The sequence below is a fragment of the Oryx dammah genome, unplaced genomic scaffold (assembly GCF_014754425.2).
Source record: "Oryx dammah isolate SB20612 unplaced genomic scaffold, SCBI_Odam_1.1 HiC_scaffold_5, whole genome shotgun sequence".
Classification (NCBI taxonomy): Eukaryota; Metazoa; Chordata; class Mammalia; order Artiodactyla; family Bovidae; genus Oryx; species Oryx dammah.
Genome location: NW_024070189.1, coordinates 92,280,860 through 92,294,540, shown reverse-complemented (window position 1 = coordinate 92,294,540; position 13,681 = coordinate 92,280,860). Strand labels below are relative to the sequence as shown.

At 51.8% G+C, this 13,681-nt stretch overlaps 1 protein-coding gene across 2 annotated transcripts in view; it reads right to left on the bottom strand.

Moving 5' to 3' along the window:
* Positions 1-13,372, bottom strand: part of MYO1F (myosin IF) — a 39,454-nt gene extending 26,082 nt beyond the window's left edge. For both annotated transcript variants that reach the window (XM_040241481.1, XM_040241482.1), the window contains exons 1-6: positions 13,233-13,372; positions 2,799-2,936; positions 2,245-2,334; positions 2,058-2,152; positions 1,601-1,688; positions 1,390-1,479 (exon numbers count right to left, since the gene is read on the bottom strand). In XM_040241481.1, the coding sequence (XP_040097415.1) occupies positions 1,390-1,479; positions 1,601-1,688; positions 2,058-2,152; positions 2,245-2,334; positions 2,799-2,936; positions 13,233-13,235 (504 nt within the window). In that variant the 5' untranslated portion in view covers positions 13,236-13,372. The remainder of the gene's footprint in view (positions 1-1,389; positions 1,480-1,600; positions 1,689-2,057; positions 2,153-2,244; positions 2,335-2,798; positions 2,937-13,232) is intronic.
* Between the last annotated feature and the right edge of the window lie 309 nt (positions 13,373-13,681).

Here is a 13,681-nt window from a genome sequence, read left to right as displayed (position 1 = left end):
TAAAATAAAATAAAATAGAATTACATGTTCTTGTGGTTCATCCATGTTTTGCTGTATATTAGTAGTCTGAAAACACAGACTGTGTGATTCTATTTATATGAAATTCTAAAACTGCTGAAACTAATCTATGGAGCAAAAAAAAAATTAGAGTGACTTCTTCTTGGGTAAGGTAGAAGTAGAGGTTGATTAGAAAGAGACAAGAGGAGACTTTCTGCAGAGATGGTGATATTCTGTATACTGATAGGAGTGTTGGTTGCATGGGTGAATGCACTCGTCTAAATTAATGAATAGTCCCCTTTAGATTTACATATTTTGCTGTATGCAAATTTAACTTTAAAAGAAATGAAAGAGGGCTGCAAATTTATATTGGACTGATTAATCGTCTGCATGCTTAAGTGTTTGAAGGAAAGGTATGATGTTTTAGTTTACAGTGCATAAAAAAAGGGGATCGATGTACATATGATTAAGCAAGAATAGTAAAATATTAATGGTAGAATCTAGGAGATGAGAATACAGGTGTTTACTGTAGTGTTTAGCTTTTCCATGTATATGAAAATTTTTAAAATAAAATGTTGGAGCAAATACTTCAAATATAATTATATGAAAATATATTATAAAATAAAATATAATTAATATTATAGATAATAATATCCAGGGGAAAAAATCTCATTAGTGTCAGAATTCATTAAGCCATTTCCATGTTCAAGCATTTACTGAAATTATTGAAGTCTATGAAAGTGAAAGTGTTAGTCACTCAGTCATGTCCAACTCTTTGCGACCCCACAGACTGTAGCCCACCAGGCTACTCTGTCCATGGGATTCTCTAGGCAAGAACAGTGGAGTGGGTTGCCATTCCCTCCTCCGGGAATCTTTCCGATTCAGGAATCAAACTTGGATTTCCTGTAGTGCAGGGAGTTTCTTTACCATCTGAGCCACCACACCATCCCATTCCAACAAAGGAGACCCACAAGGTTACATTGTTTTTTTTTCTTTGTCCAAGCCACACATCCAGTGACAGAAAATGATGACAAACCCAAATCCATTTACCTATTCTGTCTTTCATTAGGCTCAGCATAGCCCCTGACACAAAGAAGGACTCCAAGAAGCATTTGATGAAAGAAAGAATGGATGAGGGAATAAATGGGACCTGAAATGAAAATAGGAACAGACATAGCCTAGTTGCAGCCCGGGGAGGAGTATTCAAGAATGGTACATGAACATGTCTTGGTCTCCACAGAGCTGCTGATGGGGGACTTTTTTTTTCAGAGGGATCATGAACAGGAAGCCAGTCTCCTATTGAGGAGCAGGTATTTCCCGTACTCTTGAGCATATAGGTAAAGGAAAGAGGCAGAGACAGAGACAAACACTGTAGAGGCCACAGAGACTCACAAAGCGACTGGAATTATTGTTGCGCACTGTCTTGGCATTGCCAAAGGCTTCCAGCAGTGGGTTTGATTGAAGGATGATATCTTTCACGTGCTGGGGAAAGACGCAGGTGGGGGCGGGAAGAGGTCAGACTGTGGTGGGCTGTGGGAGTTTGGAGGTGAGCGGATGAAATTCCATATGGGGAGACCCAGCCCCTCTTCCTATTTTGCCTTACCTGGACCTTCTCGCCTCCGCCCGACACCTTGGAGATGTAGCCCATGATATATTTGGCCGCCACTGTCTTCCCAGCTCCACTCTCTCCACTGAGGATGCGTGAGGGAAAGGATGATGAGTGACCAGGGGTGGAGGAAGTGCCCTTTCCAGCTGGGGCTCTGACCGTTCATTCACTGATGCCTATTGGGTGCCAAGCAATAGCCCAGGCTGTTGGGGATACCATAGTGAGCAAGATGGATCTAAATCTCCTGACACTTAGATGGAACAGGTGGGCAACAACAGAATGAATGCATAAAATACGTCATGGATCAGAGGGCGAGAGGCTAAGTAGAGTGGGGCTGGGTGAGGAGAGGAACAGCAAGGCTCTGTCTGGATCAGGAATTCCAGTTAAAGCTCCCTGGGGTGGTGATGCTGTTTGAGGGGCCTTGGGGAGGAGGGTCTGGGCTCCCACTCTGTACCTGATAATGACACACTGGTTCTCACAGTCTATAAGCATGTTCCGGTACATATTGTCGGTGAGGGCATAGATGTGCGGGGGATTCTCGTACTGGGCCTGGTGGGAGAGAGCAGGGCTCAGCCTCGGTCTCAGGCCGGGGAGGCTTTGGGGCTGTGGCTCCCTCCCCCCCCCCCCGGCCCCCGCCTCACCGCGCCCTGGTAGAGGTCGATCTCGCGGTCTGTGAAGTAAGGCATCTGCTTGAAGGGGTTTACGGAGATGAGCACCGAGCCAATGTAGGTCTGGGGTGGAAACGGTTAAGGGCCATGCAGCGTCCTGGCAAGCTGTGTCCCTCAAGGGGCCCTGTCCCCTCCTCCTGCTCCCTTGGGGGCCTCCTAGAGCCCTGTGGCTTGGAGGAAGAGATGGAGATACTCCAGGTGTCTTAGGAAATAACTGAGCTGGGTCCAGATTGAGGGGAACAGAGGGTGCTGTGCCCGAGTTACCCCCGAGCAGAGGGAGCAGTGAGAGCCCCAGCCAGCCCCAGCTGGAGCCCCACTGTTACTCCGCGGTCCCCTTGCCCCAGCGCCCCGTGCTCTTGCTGCCCATCCCCACTCTGTTCCTGTGCTCAGGCACGTGTGTCCCTTCGTGCTACAGCCTCTTTCATCCTCCCCTGCCCTCATCCACCCACCATGCCTCCATCCGCTGGCCAGTCACCCTCCTGCCCCTGAGTCCTGCATCTGCCCACCCCGCCCACGGCCCAGGGTACGAAGATGTAGTCATCCATGAAGCGCTTGCGGAGGTTGCCCACGATGGCGTCCTCAGTGATCTGGGGTAGAAGCACCATGTCGTCCACGCCGCTCTGCTTCACATTGTGGCTCTGCCAGTGGAAGCGCTCCTTGCTGCCCTGGGGGTGGGGGCAGTGGGGGTGACGGTGAGACCCTGCAGGGGGCGTAGTGGGGGCTGGTGCCTGAGCACTCCTCCCTTTCCCACCTGGCTCACCTACATCATCAGCTTCTGTTGCTGTCCCCTTGCACACCTGCCACCTCCCTCCCTCCTTCCCCATCTCAGGGAAGACAGGAGAGGGAGACAAGGTCTACTCCCAAAAGAGGAGGACAGACAGAATGACAGCTTGGATGTGTCCCTCAGCCCTCTCTCTTTTGGTACCAGCATCCCTCCACTTTGTATCCCATTGCCATGGAGTAGAGGGTGATGCTTGGTCCAGTGGGGCAGAGTGTGCTTGGGGATCTGGCAACTGTGGGAGGGGAGGAGAGGATCAGGGAAGGCTTGATGGAGAAGCTCACCCCCCCTCTCTCTCACATCCCCAGACCATCTCTCCCTCCCTTGGCCCAGGCTGAGTTCCTGACTTTTCCCTGGCATTTGACCCAAGACGCTTGCTCCTTGGAAGAAAAGCTATGATGAACAGTGTATTAAAAAGCAGAGACATCACTTTGCTGCCAAAGTTCCATATAGTCAAAGCTATGGTTTTTCCAATAGTCATGTATGGATGTGAGAGTTGGACCATAAAGAAAGGTGAGTCCTGAAGAACTGATGCTTTTGAACTGTGGTGCTGGAGAAGACTCTTGAGAATCCTTTGGACAGCAAGGAGATCAAACTAGTCAATCCTAAAAGATATCAACCCTGAATATTCATTGGAAGGACTGATGCTGAAGCTGAAGCTTCAACACTTCGGCCATTTGATGTGAAGAGCTGACTCATTGGGAAAGACTCTGATCTAAGAAAGACTGAAAGCAAAAGGAGAAAGGGGCAGCAGAGGATGAGATGGTTGGATGGCATCATCAACTCAATGGATATGAGTTTGAACAAACTCTGGGGATAGGGAAGGACAGGAAAGCCTGGCGAGTTGCAGTCCATGTGGTTGCAAAGAAATCGGACACGACTGAGCGACTGAACAACAACGTTTTCACCTCCAGATGACCTTCTTCCCCCTACTTGCTTCCTCCTACCTTGGGGTCCTCCTGGCCCATCCCCTTGAGATTTTCCCAGTCACCACGTGTCTGTGATCTCTGCCTCAGTGCCCTGCTACAACCTTGGTCCTCAGCTCCCCCAGCCTTCCCACTACCTCTGCCGTGGTCTCCATCCTTAGAGAGCCAGTTCTGGCACATTCCAAGCTCCCACTTTCCCTTTTAATTCTCTCCCTCAGCTTTTCATCAGCTGACACCTTCCGTAGGCCCCAAGGAGGAGACTCAGACACAGGTCCCCCATTTAAACTCCTCCTCCAGGAAGCCTGCCAGGAATGCTCTCTCAGCCCAGCTGAGCTCATCCAGCACCTTAAACACTTCAGCACACTGGCTCTCACAGGCCCTCTCTGCCTCCATTCAATATACCCTGTCATGGAGGGATTGGCGCACAGAGTGGTGGCGACCTGGAGCTCTCGTGGCTGGTAACTCATGCTCAGACAAGGTATCCCTCCTGCAGGAATCCCCACACACGCCCCAGACCTGGAGCTCCTGGAGGACAGGGATCTGGACTGATTCCTTTCTCAGCCCCTGCAGGGAGTGCCTGGCAAGGAACAACCCAAAGAAAGAAACCCAGCTTCAGAGGAAGCCCTCAAGAGCAAAAATGCATACGTGGTAAGACGCTTCAGTCATGTCCTACCCTCTGCAACTCTATGGACTGTAGCTCACCAGGCCCTCTGTCCATGGGATTCTCCAGACAAGAATATTGGAGTGGGTTCCTATGCCCTCCTCCAGGGGATCTTACCAACCCAGGGATCGAACCCATAGTCCTTATGTCCCCTGTATTGACAGGCAGGTTCTTTACCACTAGCACCACTTGGGAAGCTCAAGAGCAAAAATACTGGGAACCAAAGTCAGGTCTTCAAAGATGACCAGGACTTGCCAGGGGAATGGAGATGGTGGCCTGGGCCCATCTGGGAAGGGATTCAGGTAGAGATCAAGCGGGAGGGTCAGCGTGGGCAACTCCAGGGCAGAGATAGATGAGAAGCCAGTCTCTCCCCAGTGCTCCCCAGGGGGCACTGGGGAGCCATAGAAGGTTCCTGAGCAGGGGAGGTGCTAGCTCAGATTCTTGTCATGCTGACAGTCCCTGAAGTTGGGGGGCGGGATTCATGGAAGAATATCCAGAGACATGAAATGAGCCTAGTTTTGGGTGTGGGTTAGATCTGGGTTCTGATCCTGGCTGTGTGACTTAACATTGCTCTGAGCCTCAGTAACTTCATCTGTAAAATGGGAGAAGCAGCCTTACTTCCCAGCATTGATAAGAGAGATTAACTGCTTTGGGGGAACAAAGTGGGGTAGGGGTAGGGTTCCTGGAAGAGGGACACGTGACAGAATTAACATTCACCAAGCATCTATGACATGCACGATACTGGAGGCAGGTGTTGCCAATTTTTTTAAAAAAACTTATCTTGCATTGGGGTATAGCTGATTAACAAACAATGTTGTGATAGCTTTAGGTGAACAGTGAAGGGACTCAGCCATGCAAAGTGTCATCCATATTATTGGCAGTCGTCATAGCTCAGTGTGGTAAAGTCTGCGAAGGAGACTGGGGCCTGAGAGGGATTTGACCCTTGACTAAGGATGCAGCTAACCTGGTTCCAAGGATGTGGGGTTCAAATCTAGGGTCATCTGACAGCAAAGGCAAGGTTTTTGCATCTACTTTCGTGAGCGGCTGGGCTCCAGGGGGCTTTGGGGATGGTATGTGAAAGCTGAGAAGGGTTTTGATCAAGTACAGGGAAAAAGGTTCATCAAACAGTGAACTGCCAGGGCAAACGCAGAGGTGTGACTGAAGCAGGAAGAGAAAGCAGAGGAGGGATGTTTCGGGGAGGGTAGTGGGGAGGAAGGGGCAGGGTTGGAGCCCCTGAGACTGCTTCTAGCCTGATTATTGAGAGTGAGATTTTCTCTTTTTATTTTAAGTGAAGTCACTCAGTCGTGTCCGACTCTTTGTGATCCCATGGACTGTAGTCTACCAGGCTTCTCTGTCCATGGGATTTTCCAGGCAACAGTACTGGAGTGGATTGCCACTTCCTTCTCCAGGGACAGTGAGATTTTCTTTCTTTTTTAAAAAAGAACACTATTTATTATTCTTCCTGTTATTTAATTTATTTATTGGCTGTGTCATGCAGATTTGCAACCCTGGTTCCCTGACTAGGGATTTAACCCATGCCCCCTGCACTGAAAGTACAGTCTTAACCACTGGACTGCCAGGGAAGTCCCAAGTGTGAATTTTTCAATGGCAATTATGACCTCATCTCTCTGTCAGCGGCTTCCCATCACTGCCGTCCCCATGCAGCCACTCCACAGAGATTTCTTGAGCACCTAGTCTGCACCAGTAACCTAGAGTTCAGGAAGAACTCTTTAATTTCCTCACTACCTTGCCTCTAAGTCTTTGCAGATGTTGAGCCCTCTGCCCAGAACATCCTTCCTGCCTGATTAATAATGCCAATCTAGGGACTTTCCTACCAGTCCAGTGGTTAATAACCCACCAACCAATGCGGGGGACATGGGTTCAATCCCTGGTCTGGGAAGATCCCACATGCTGCGGAGCAACTCAGCCTATGCGCCACAACTCCTGAGTCTGCTTGCTGCAACTACCGAAGCCTGTGTGCCTAGAGCCTGTGCTTTGCAACAAGAGAAGCCCCCACAATGAGAAGGCCTTCTACCTCAACTAGTGAGTAGCCCCCGCTCGTGGCAACTAGAGAAAGCATACATGCAACAGTAAAGACTCAGTGCAGCCAAAAAAAAAAAAAAAAAAAAAGCCAGTCTTTGCCTTTAGACACGGATCAGGTGCCACCTCCTCCGAGAAGACCTCCCTGATTCCAGGCCAGGTCAAGTGCTCCCTCTATATCTGCCAACTCTCTGGGCATCCCTCTCCATAACCCCATCCCTCATTTGGACGTTCTGAGTGCTCTCTGGGGGTATACTGCTCCTGGGGGGGTGCTTTAAGAATTGTGGGAGGACTTTCCTGGCTGTCCAGTAGTTAAGAATTTGCTTGCCAATGCAGGGGACACAGGTTTGATCCCTGATCTGGGAATTAAGATCCCACTTGGTGGTGGGGAACTAAGCTCGCTCTACAACTAGTAAAGTGCACACCCTAGAGCTCGTGCTCTGCAACAAGAGAAGCCACCACAATGGGAAGCCTGTGCCCCTCAGCGAAGATTAGCCCCTGCTCACTGCAATTGGAGAAAGCCCACAAGCAACAACAAACACCCAGTGTAGCCATAAATAGACAAATTAATTAATTTAAGAAAAAGAAAGAAGCATCCGGTGTTTAGAAGCTTACGTTGCTCGTGAGGTTAATGTGTCCTACTTGGGGTGGGGGGGTGGGGTGGGGCTGTCTCGCTGGCTGAGACACACCTGTGTTGAGGTGTGAGCACCTGGCCACTCCAGTGAGAGTTCTTGGGACAGTGGCCTGAGCACTTCCGTCTTTCCGTGCACATTTTATTCTAAATGACTCTCTCCTGGCCTTACAGGGGACCGCATTCAATGTTTCTGAAAGATGGAAGTTAGTGTGTTTTGCTGCATGTGAATTTCATTTCAGTGTTTCAAGGGGGGCCTGCTAAGATGTTTGGTACAAGAAGTGGGTGCTGGGTGTGATGGGCTTCCCAGGTGGCTCAGTGGTAAAGAATCCACCTGCTGGTACAGGAAACGTGGGTTCTCTCCCTGGGTTGGGAAGATCCCCTGGAGAAGGAGATGGCAACTCACTCCAGTATTCTTGCCTGGAAAACCCCATGAACAGAGGAGCCTGGCGGGCTACAGTCCATGGGGTCACAAAGAGATGGACAAAACAGCGACTGAGAAAGACAGCTGCAATAACGACAACTGGGTGTGATGCTCTGAGAGCCCTGGGGTACAGCAGGAAGGGTAGGTGGGGGAGGACAAGGTTTCGGAAACAGCAGCGTGGAGGGGTTAGCAAGCGTGCCCACAGCAGAGGCTGAGTTTGGAGGCAGCCAGGACCTGGGGTGGCTGGTTAGGAGAAGCAGGGAGCTGTCAACTGGACCCCCAGCTGCTAAAGAACTTCACGCTCACTGGAGGCTCAGAGGGTCCCCCATGGACACCTCAGGGCCAGGAGTCAACTTGGGAGGTCAGGAGGTATAGACAAGGAGAGAGGACTGCTTCTGGACAGTCTGGCCAAGAAGGGGAAGAGGGAAAGAGGCTTTGTGGGGAAGGAGGGGTCAGGGGAGTGTATTTTCTGTTTTTAAAATAAGGAGACCAGCTGGTGTGTTGGTGAGAAGGGCCGATGAAATTTTAAATACAGGGGATGAAGTGGTGTCATTCAGGGACCTGCTGGAGCTGCCCTTTCCCTGAGTCGGGGTGGGGAGATTGGGTGGGCGAACTAGAAGTGGATGCTCTCTCTGAAGACGTCAAAGGGTGGGGCGTGGGTGGTAACTATGGTAACCGGGAACAACAATAGGTAACAAAAGTTCATGCCCCACTGGCACTTATTTTGTGCCAGACTCTGGTCTAAGCTTTTTTCGTGAATTATCTCATCGCATCCTCTGGGCAAATGTCTGGGTCATTGCTCTGATTAGATCCATTTTGCAAAAGAGAAAACTATGGCCCAAAGAGAAAGGTTAGGTGTCCTCCCTAAGGTCACACAGCAGAAAGGGAAGCCGAGTCTGCATCGGGAATGGCCAGGGTTGGTGCTATAGGTCAGATGAGGATGGGGAGGAGTCACACATGGTCCTGTCCAGGGTTTCCTCTTTGGGGTCATCCTGATCTCCATGCTCTTGGGACCCCCTCGGGCTCAGCTGAGACTCCAGGCCACTTTCTTTCTCTGAGGTCAGAGGCCCTGAGGCCGGCTGTGTCTGGCTGGCTCTCCTGGCCTCAAGAACTTGGTTCCTCTTCCTGTTCCTCCCTTCTTTCCCCACCCAGTGGAATGGGCCTCTGCTTCTAGCAGCCCCTCCTTCTGTGTCCAGCCCCAGGAAGCCGGGACTCCTGGATCCAGCCGAGTTCTACACGATCACACAAAAAACCCATGGGTTGTTTGTGGCGGAGAGAGAGGTTTTGCTCAAGAGGGTATAGTGTGAGGGAGGAGAGTCAAGAATTTTGGCAAGGGATGAACTGGGTGTGAGGCCTGGCTTGACACTTGGCTATGGGACCCCAGGGAGGCCACTTCACTTCTCCAAGCCTCAGTTGCCCCATCTGTAGAACGGGTGCCATAATAAATCTCCTCTGTGGGCTTGCTGGGGAAAATAAACAAGTCAGTGCTGAGAAAAGATCCACTGGGTTGCCTCAGGAAACGGCAGCCAGTGTCCCCAAGAGCATTTAATGAAAGTGGTCAGTGTTTGATAATATAGAGGAACTGGTCAACGTACACTTGTTGAATGAATAAATGAATGAAGTATATTTGTGATAAGACTGCCTCCTATCCTGTGTCATTGGTGTCCATCTCTCTGTGTCCCCCAAGCCTCCAAGGGTCAAGTTGAAGCTGTTTGTTCCTCCCTTGGGGGTGAGGGTGTAACAGAGAGCTTGTGGTCACACTTGACCACAAGTCAGATATGACTCAACAGGCTGGAGTTCTTGTGAAAGATAGTCAGGGGTGCGAGGTGACTGGGACGGAAGGAGAACAGTTTCTAACTTCAGCTCTTCAGAGAGGCTTTCCGCCCCCCGCAACTTACAGCAGAGGCATGGGGTTGCAGCTTCCCTGGTGCCAAAGAAGGGAGAACCAAGGGCTGGGGCACTGGAGCCCTGTAGTGAAAACACTTTCAGAACTCCTACTGTGCATGGAGGTCTGTGGGGACCAGGCCTAGACTCTGCTCTTGAGTAGCTCAGAAGTGAGTGGTCCAGGGGAGACAGTGATCCCAATCAGACTGCACAAAGAAGAACTGAGGCAATCAGAGAGGGCTTCCTGTAGGAGGCTGAGGCAATCAGAGCAGGCTTCCTGTAGGAGACAGACCTTGAAACATGAATGTTTCAGAATGTTGTCAGTGGTGGCAGCAGGAGCGATGGGCCAGAAGGCCTTGGGTGTGTGTGGCACGCCAGCATTCTAGTTGCTTGAATTAAAAACTAGACTATAGGAGTCAGCCCACACCCCCAGGTGGCCTCTCAGTTGGAAGGAGGAGGAAGAGGTTGTCGATCAAGGTGGCTGTTCACAGTGTGACCTTGGGGATCACTGGTTGAAATCCTCTACTATCTTGGGTTGTCCGGCCGCTAGCCGAACCTCCCTGCCTCTGTTTTCTCATTGGGCAAATGGGAATATTGAGGACTATGGGCCTCGTGGGCAGCTGTGCAGATTCAACGAGGCGAAGCTTGTCAAGAGGAAACACTAGCCTCTCTCCCCATCGCCAGTGGCAGCAGCAGCAGCAGCAGCCTTAAGCTGGCCAGTCCCACAGTCTCGGGACACAGGGCCAGGAGGAAGGGCTGGAGGAGCGAGCTTTGCAATCTGCACCAACTGCTCTGGCCTCCCTGCTCCTGGGTGGTGATGAGCAGAGCCCCAGACTGGAAAGAACAAGAAACAGCCACTTCCTTCCTTGCCGGGGTCCTGCGTGCTGTGGTTGCCAGCCGGTGGTGAGGTGAAGCTGCTGCGGCAGTGGCTGCTGGAGCCGCCCTCAGCCCCTGGCCCCACCCTGGCCCCCTGATGCGCGCTTGGAGCCTGGGTCCTGCCCTATGGGGCTCTGGGGCCACACCCTGTATCTCTACCCCATGCAAACAACATTCTCACCCCCAGTGGCTCTCAGGTCTCCCCCTCCCTTGGGAGGGGTGTTTCAGGCTTCTTCAGCCCTAACCAGAGGCCATTCTCCAACATCCGGGGATCCTTGTCCTTCTAGAATCCTTTTCCTTCACCCTCTCTTGGCCTCCAGCCTTTTCTGTCCATCCCCGTGACTGCTGCCCCTGGATCAAGCAGCCACATTACTGGTCTCCCAGCTTCATATCTGTACTTTCAAAACAACCACCATTATCCTCATGTCACCACCATTATCAGCTGAGGACAACCAATTGTTGCCTTTACCTGCCCCTGAGCCGAAGTCGAACTGAAACTGCTGATAACCTTAATGCCAGCTAATATCAAACGAAGAACGAAAGATTCCTCCAACCATTTCCTTACCATCACTCACCACCATCAGCACTCATCACCACTGGCACCAACAACCTATAACAACCAATCACCACCGACAGTAACAACCACAATCACAAAAGTAGCTGTCAACAATCACATGTGACCTAGCACCGCTGAAGCAGTCGCTGTTGTCTAGTCACTAAATCATAACTAGTGGTCACAGACTCTTCTGCGACTGTCGACTGTAGCCCGCCAGGCTCCTCTGTAAACGGGATTTTCCAGGCAAGAATACTGGAGTGGGTTGCTAGTTCCTTCTCCAGGGGATCTCCCTGACCCAGGGATCAAATGCAGTGTTCTGTGTTGGCAGACAGATTCTTTACCTCTGAGCCACCTAGGAAGTTCAGCATTCAATCACACCCCTTTCCAAACCAACATTGCATCACCACCAGTCCCAAGACAGTCACCCAAATCATCAACGAATGACCAACAGCAAACGAACATCACCATTACCACCCAACTTCAAACGTTGGCCAACTGCCATTATTCTAGAGATCAACCCTCCAGGGGAAAACAAGCAGCCACCAGCCACCAATATTCAACGCTAGCTGGCACTAAAAGCAGCCATCACGGCCACCACCACACCACCAACATGGGACAACGGACAGCAACGACCACCATCCTGAACAATGACATCAACAACCCAGTCCTACAGGAACCAAGAGTGAAGCCACAACCCTCCATCACCATGGCTAACTCCCGCCATGAGCGTGGCTTCTACGGTGTATGGAGCACGTTATGTGCTCTGTGAAGCACTTGATGAACATCATTTCACTGAATCTTTCAACACTCTTTCTGGCATCCAGCACTCCTCCAGGAAGATGTCAGCACCACTAGACAGAGGTATTAATCTCATGGATAAATCCCACTCTTTTTTTTTTTTTTTAATTCATGATCCTCTTGAGTGAGTTTCTCCCTTCCCAGACCCAGTTGGCCAAGCAAATCATTGACTCAGCATTTCACATGGTTTCCTTGGGAGGGGTTGCTTTTCTGTCAAATAGCAAATTATTTCCTGTGTTTCTTTGATCAAGGAGTCTTCCTGGCCTGGCTCCGTCTTGGAAGGGCTTCCGTCTCAAGCCCAGAGCTCTGATGGTTTGCTTGCAGATTAACCAGAGGGGTCCGTGGCCCGTGATGCCTCATTTATCACTGGCTTTCTGAAATAGGGTGATCTCGCAATCCCTGCCTCCACATTGCGGCAACTGCCAGGAACCCTGCCGTCGTCACTCTTAGCTCTGTGACTGTCCCCAGCCACACACCCTCATGGACAGGTTGACAAAAAATGAAAGCTGAAGTGGCTTGCAGAGCCATGGAACTTGGGCTGTGGGGGACGGAGGTGTGACGTTTATAGCCAGCCAAGTCTCCTCCTCATGAGTGTGACATGATGCTCCTGGGTCTAGACTGAGGACCATGACCATCTCTACAACCTTATCACCTCGGTCATCATCAGACCTCAGTCTCACCAGGTGGTGATGCTTCTGGGTGCAGTGTTTTTTCCCTGCCACCCTCCAGCAGAAGGGACCTGTGGTGGGGTAGACAGGTTTCATCTCACCTACTCCCACTTCTGTGATGACTACTGCCAAACCACCCTGTCACCCACCTTGGGATGCCAGCATGCCACCATCATGGCAACCCACCACCCTTTTGACCCAGCTTTCTCTCCTAATTGTGGTGGACTCAGAGAGGCTGAATCCCTAGACCCTCTGAAGGTTCCAATGGAGAGGATCGCCCAAACACCTTCCACATCCCGAAAGACTTCCAAATATGACATGCATGGGAACTGAGGCCCGCAGAGGGGGAAGTGACTGGCCCAAGGCCACACAGGGAGATGAGGCACCAAACTCGACTAGGAACTGGGTTCCCCATGCCCCAGGAAAGGGGTTTGTCCCTGCACCTGCAGGCACTGTGTGAACCTTCAAAACCACTTTCTGTCCTCCAGTTACTGCTCCATCCTTGGTGCCCCATCCCCACTCTGGTATCTTGTCCACCATCCAATGGGAGCTTGGTGCCCTGTGTAGGATGCTTGGCACACCTGAGCTGTACTGCAGAATCCCAAAGGGTCTGCTGTGCCCATTCCCATGGTCCCACCTTCTGGTGGTGGCCTCTAGGCCCTTCCATCTGACTGGTGACCCCGACTGCTGCACTTCAGGGCCCACCCTGAATGACTTACCATGGTGGGGGCTGGTGTCTGGGTCCCTGGGGAGGTGCCTGGAGGGGTCGTGGGAGGGGTGCAGGCTCAGGAAGCTCCTGGGGGCGGCTCGGGCATGGCCCTGCTCCTGCTCCTCCGGCAGACTCCCGGCTCTAGTTCCTCTTACAACAGCCCCCTTCTCACTTCCTTTTGGCGGGAGGGGCCCGCTGCTACCGGGGAGGGAAGCTGAGCCTGGGGGCGGGGAGAGCGCCCAGACGGGCCCGAGGGAGCTGGCTGGGCTGGGGCCCAGAGCCCGAAGGGAGAGGTTAAGGATGGAAGGCAGCAGCTGCCAGACCCCAGGAAACCGCGTCTCCAACTCCCTCGCGGCCCCCCGCCCCGTCCCCCCCCCCGGGACGCGGCTGCAGCAGGCGGGACAAGGATCAGCTGGCTGCGGACTGATTGCTCTGTCCTGGGCTGCTCAGGAGTCTTCC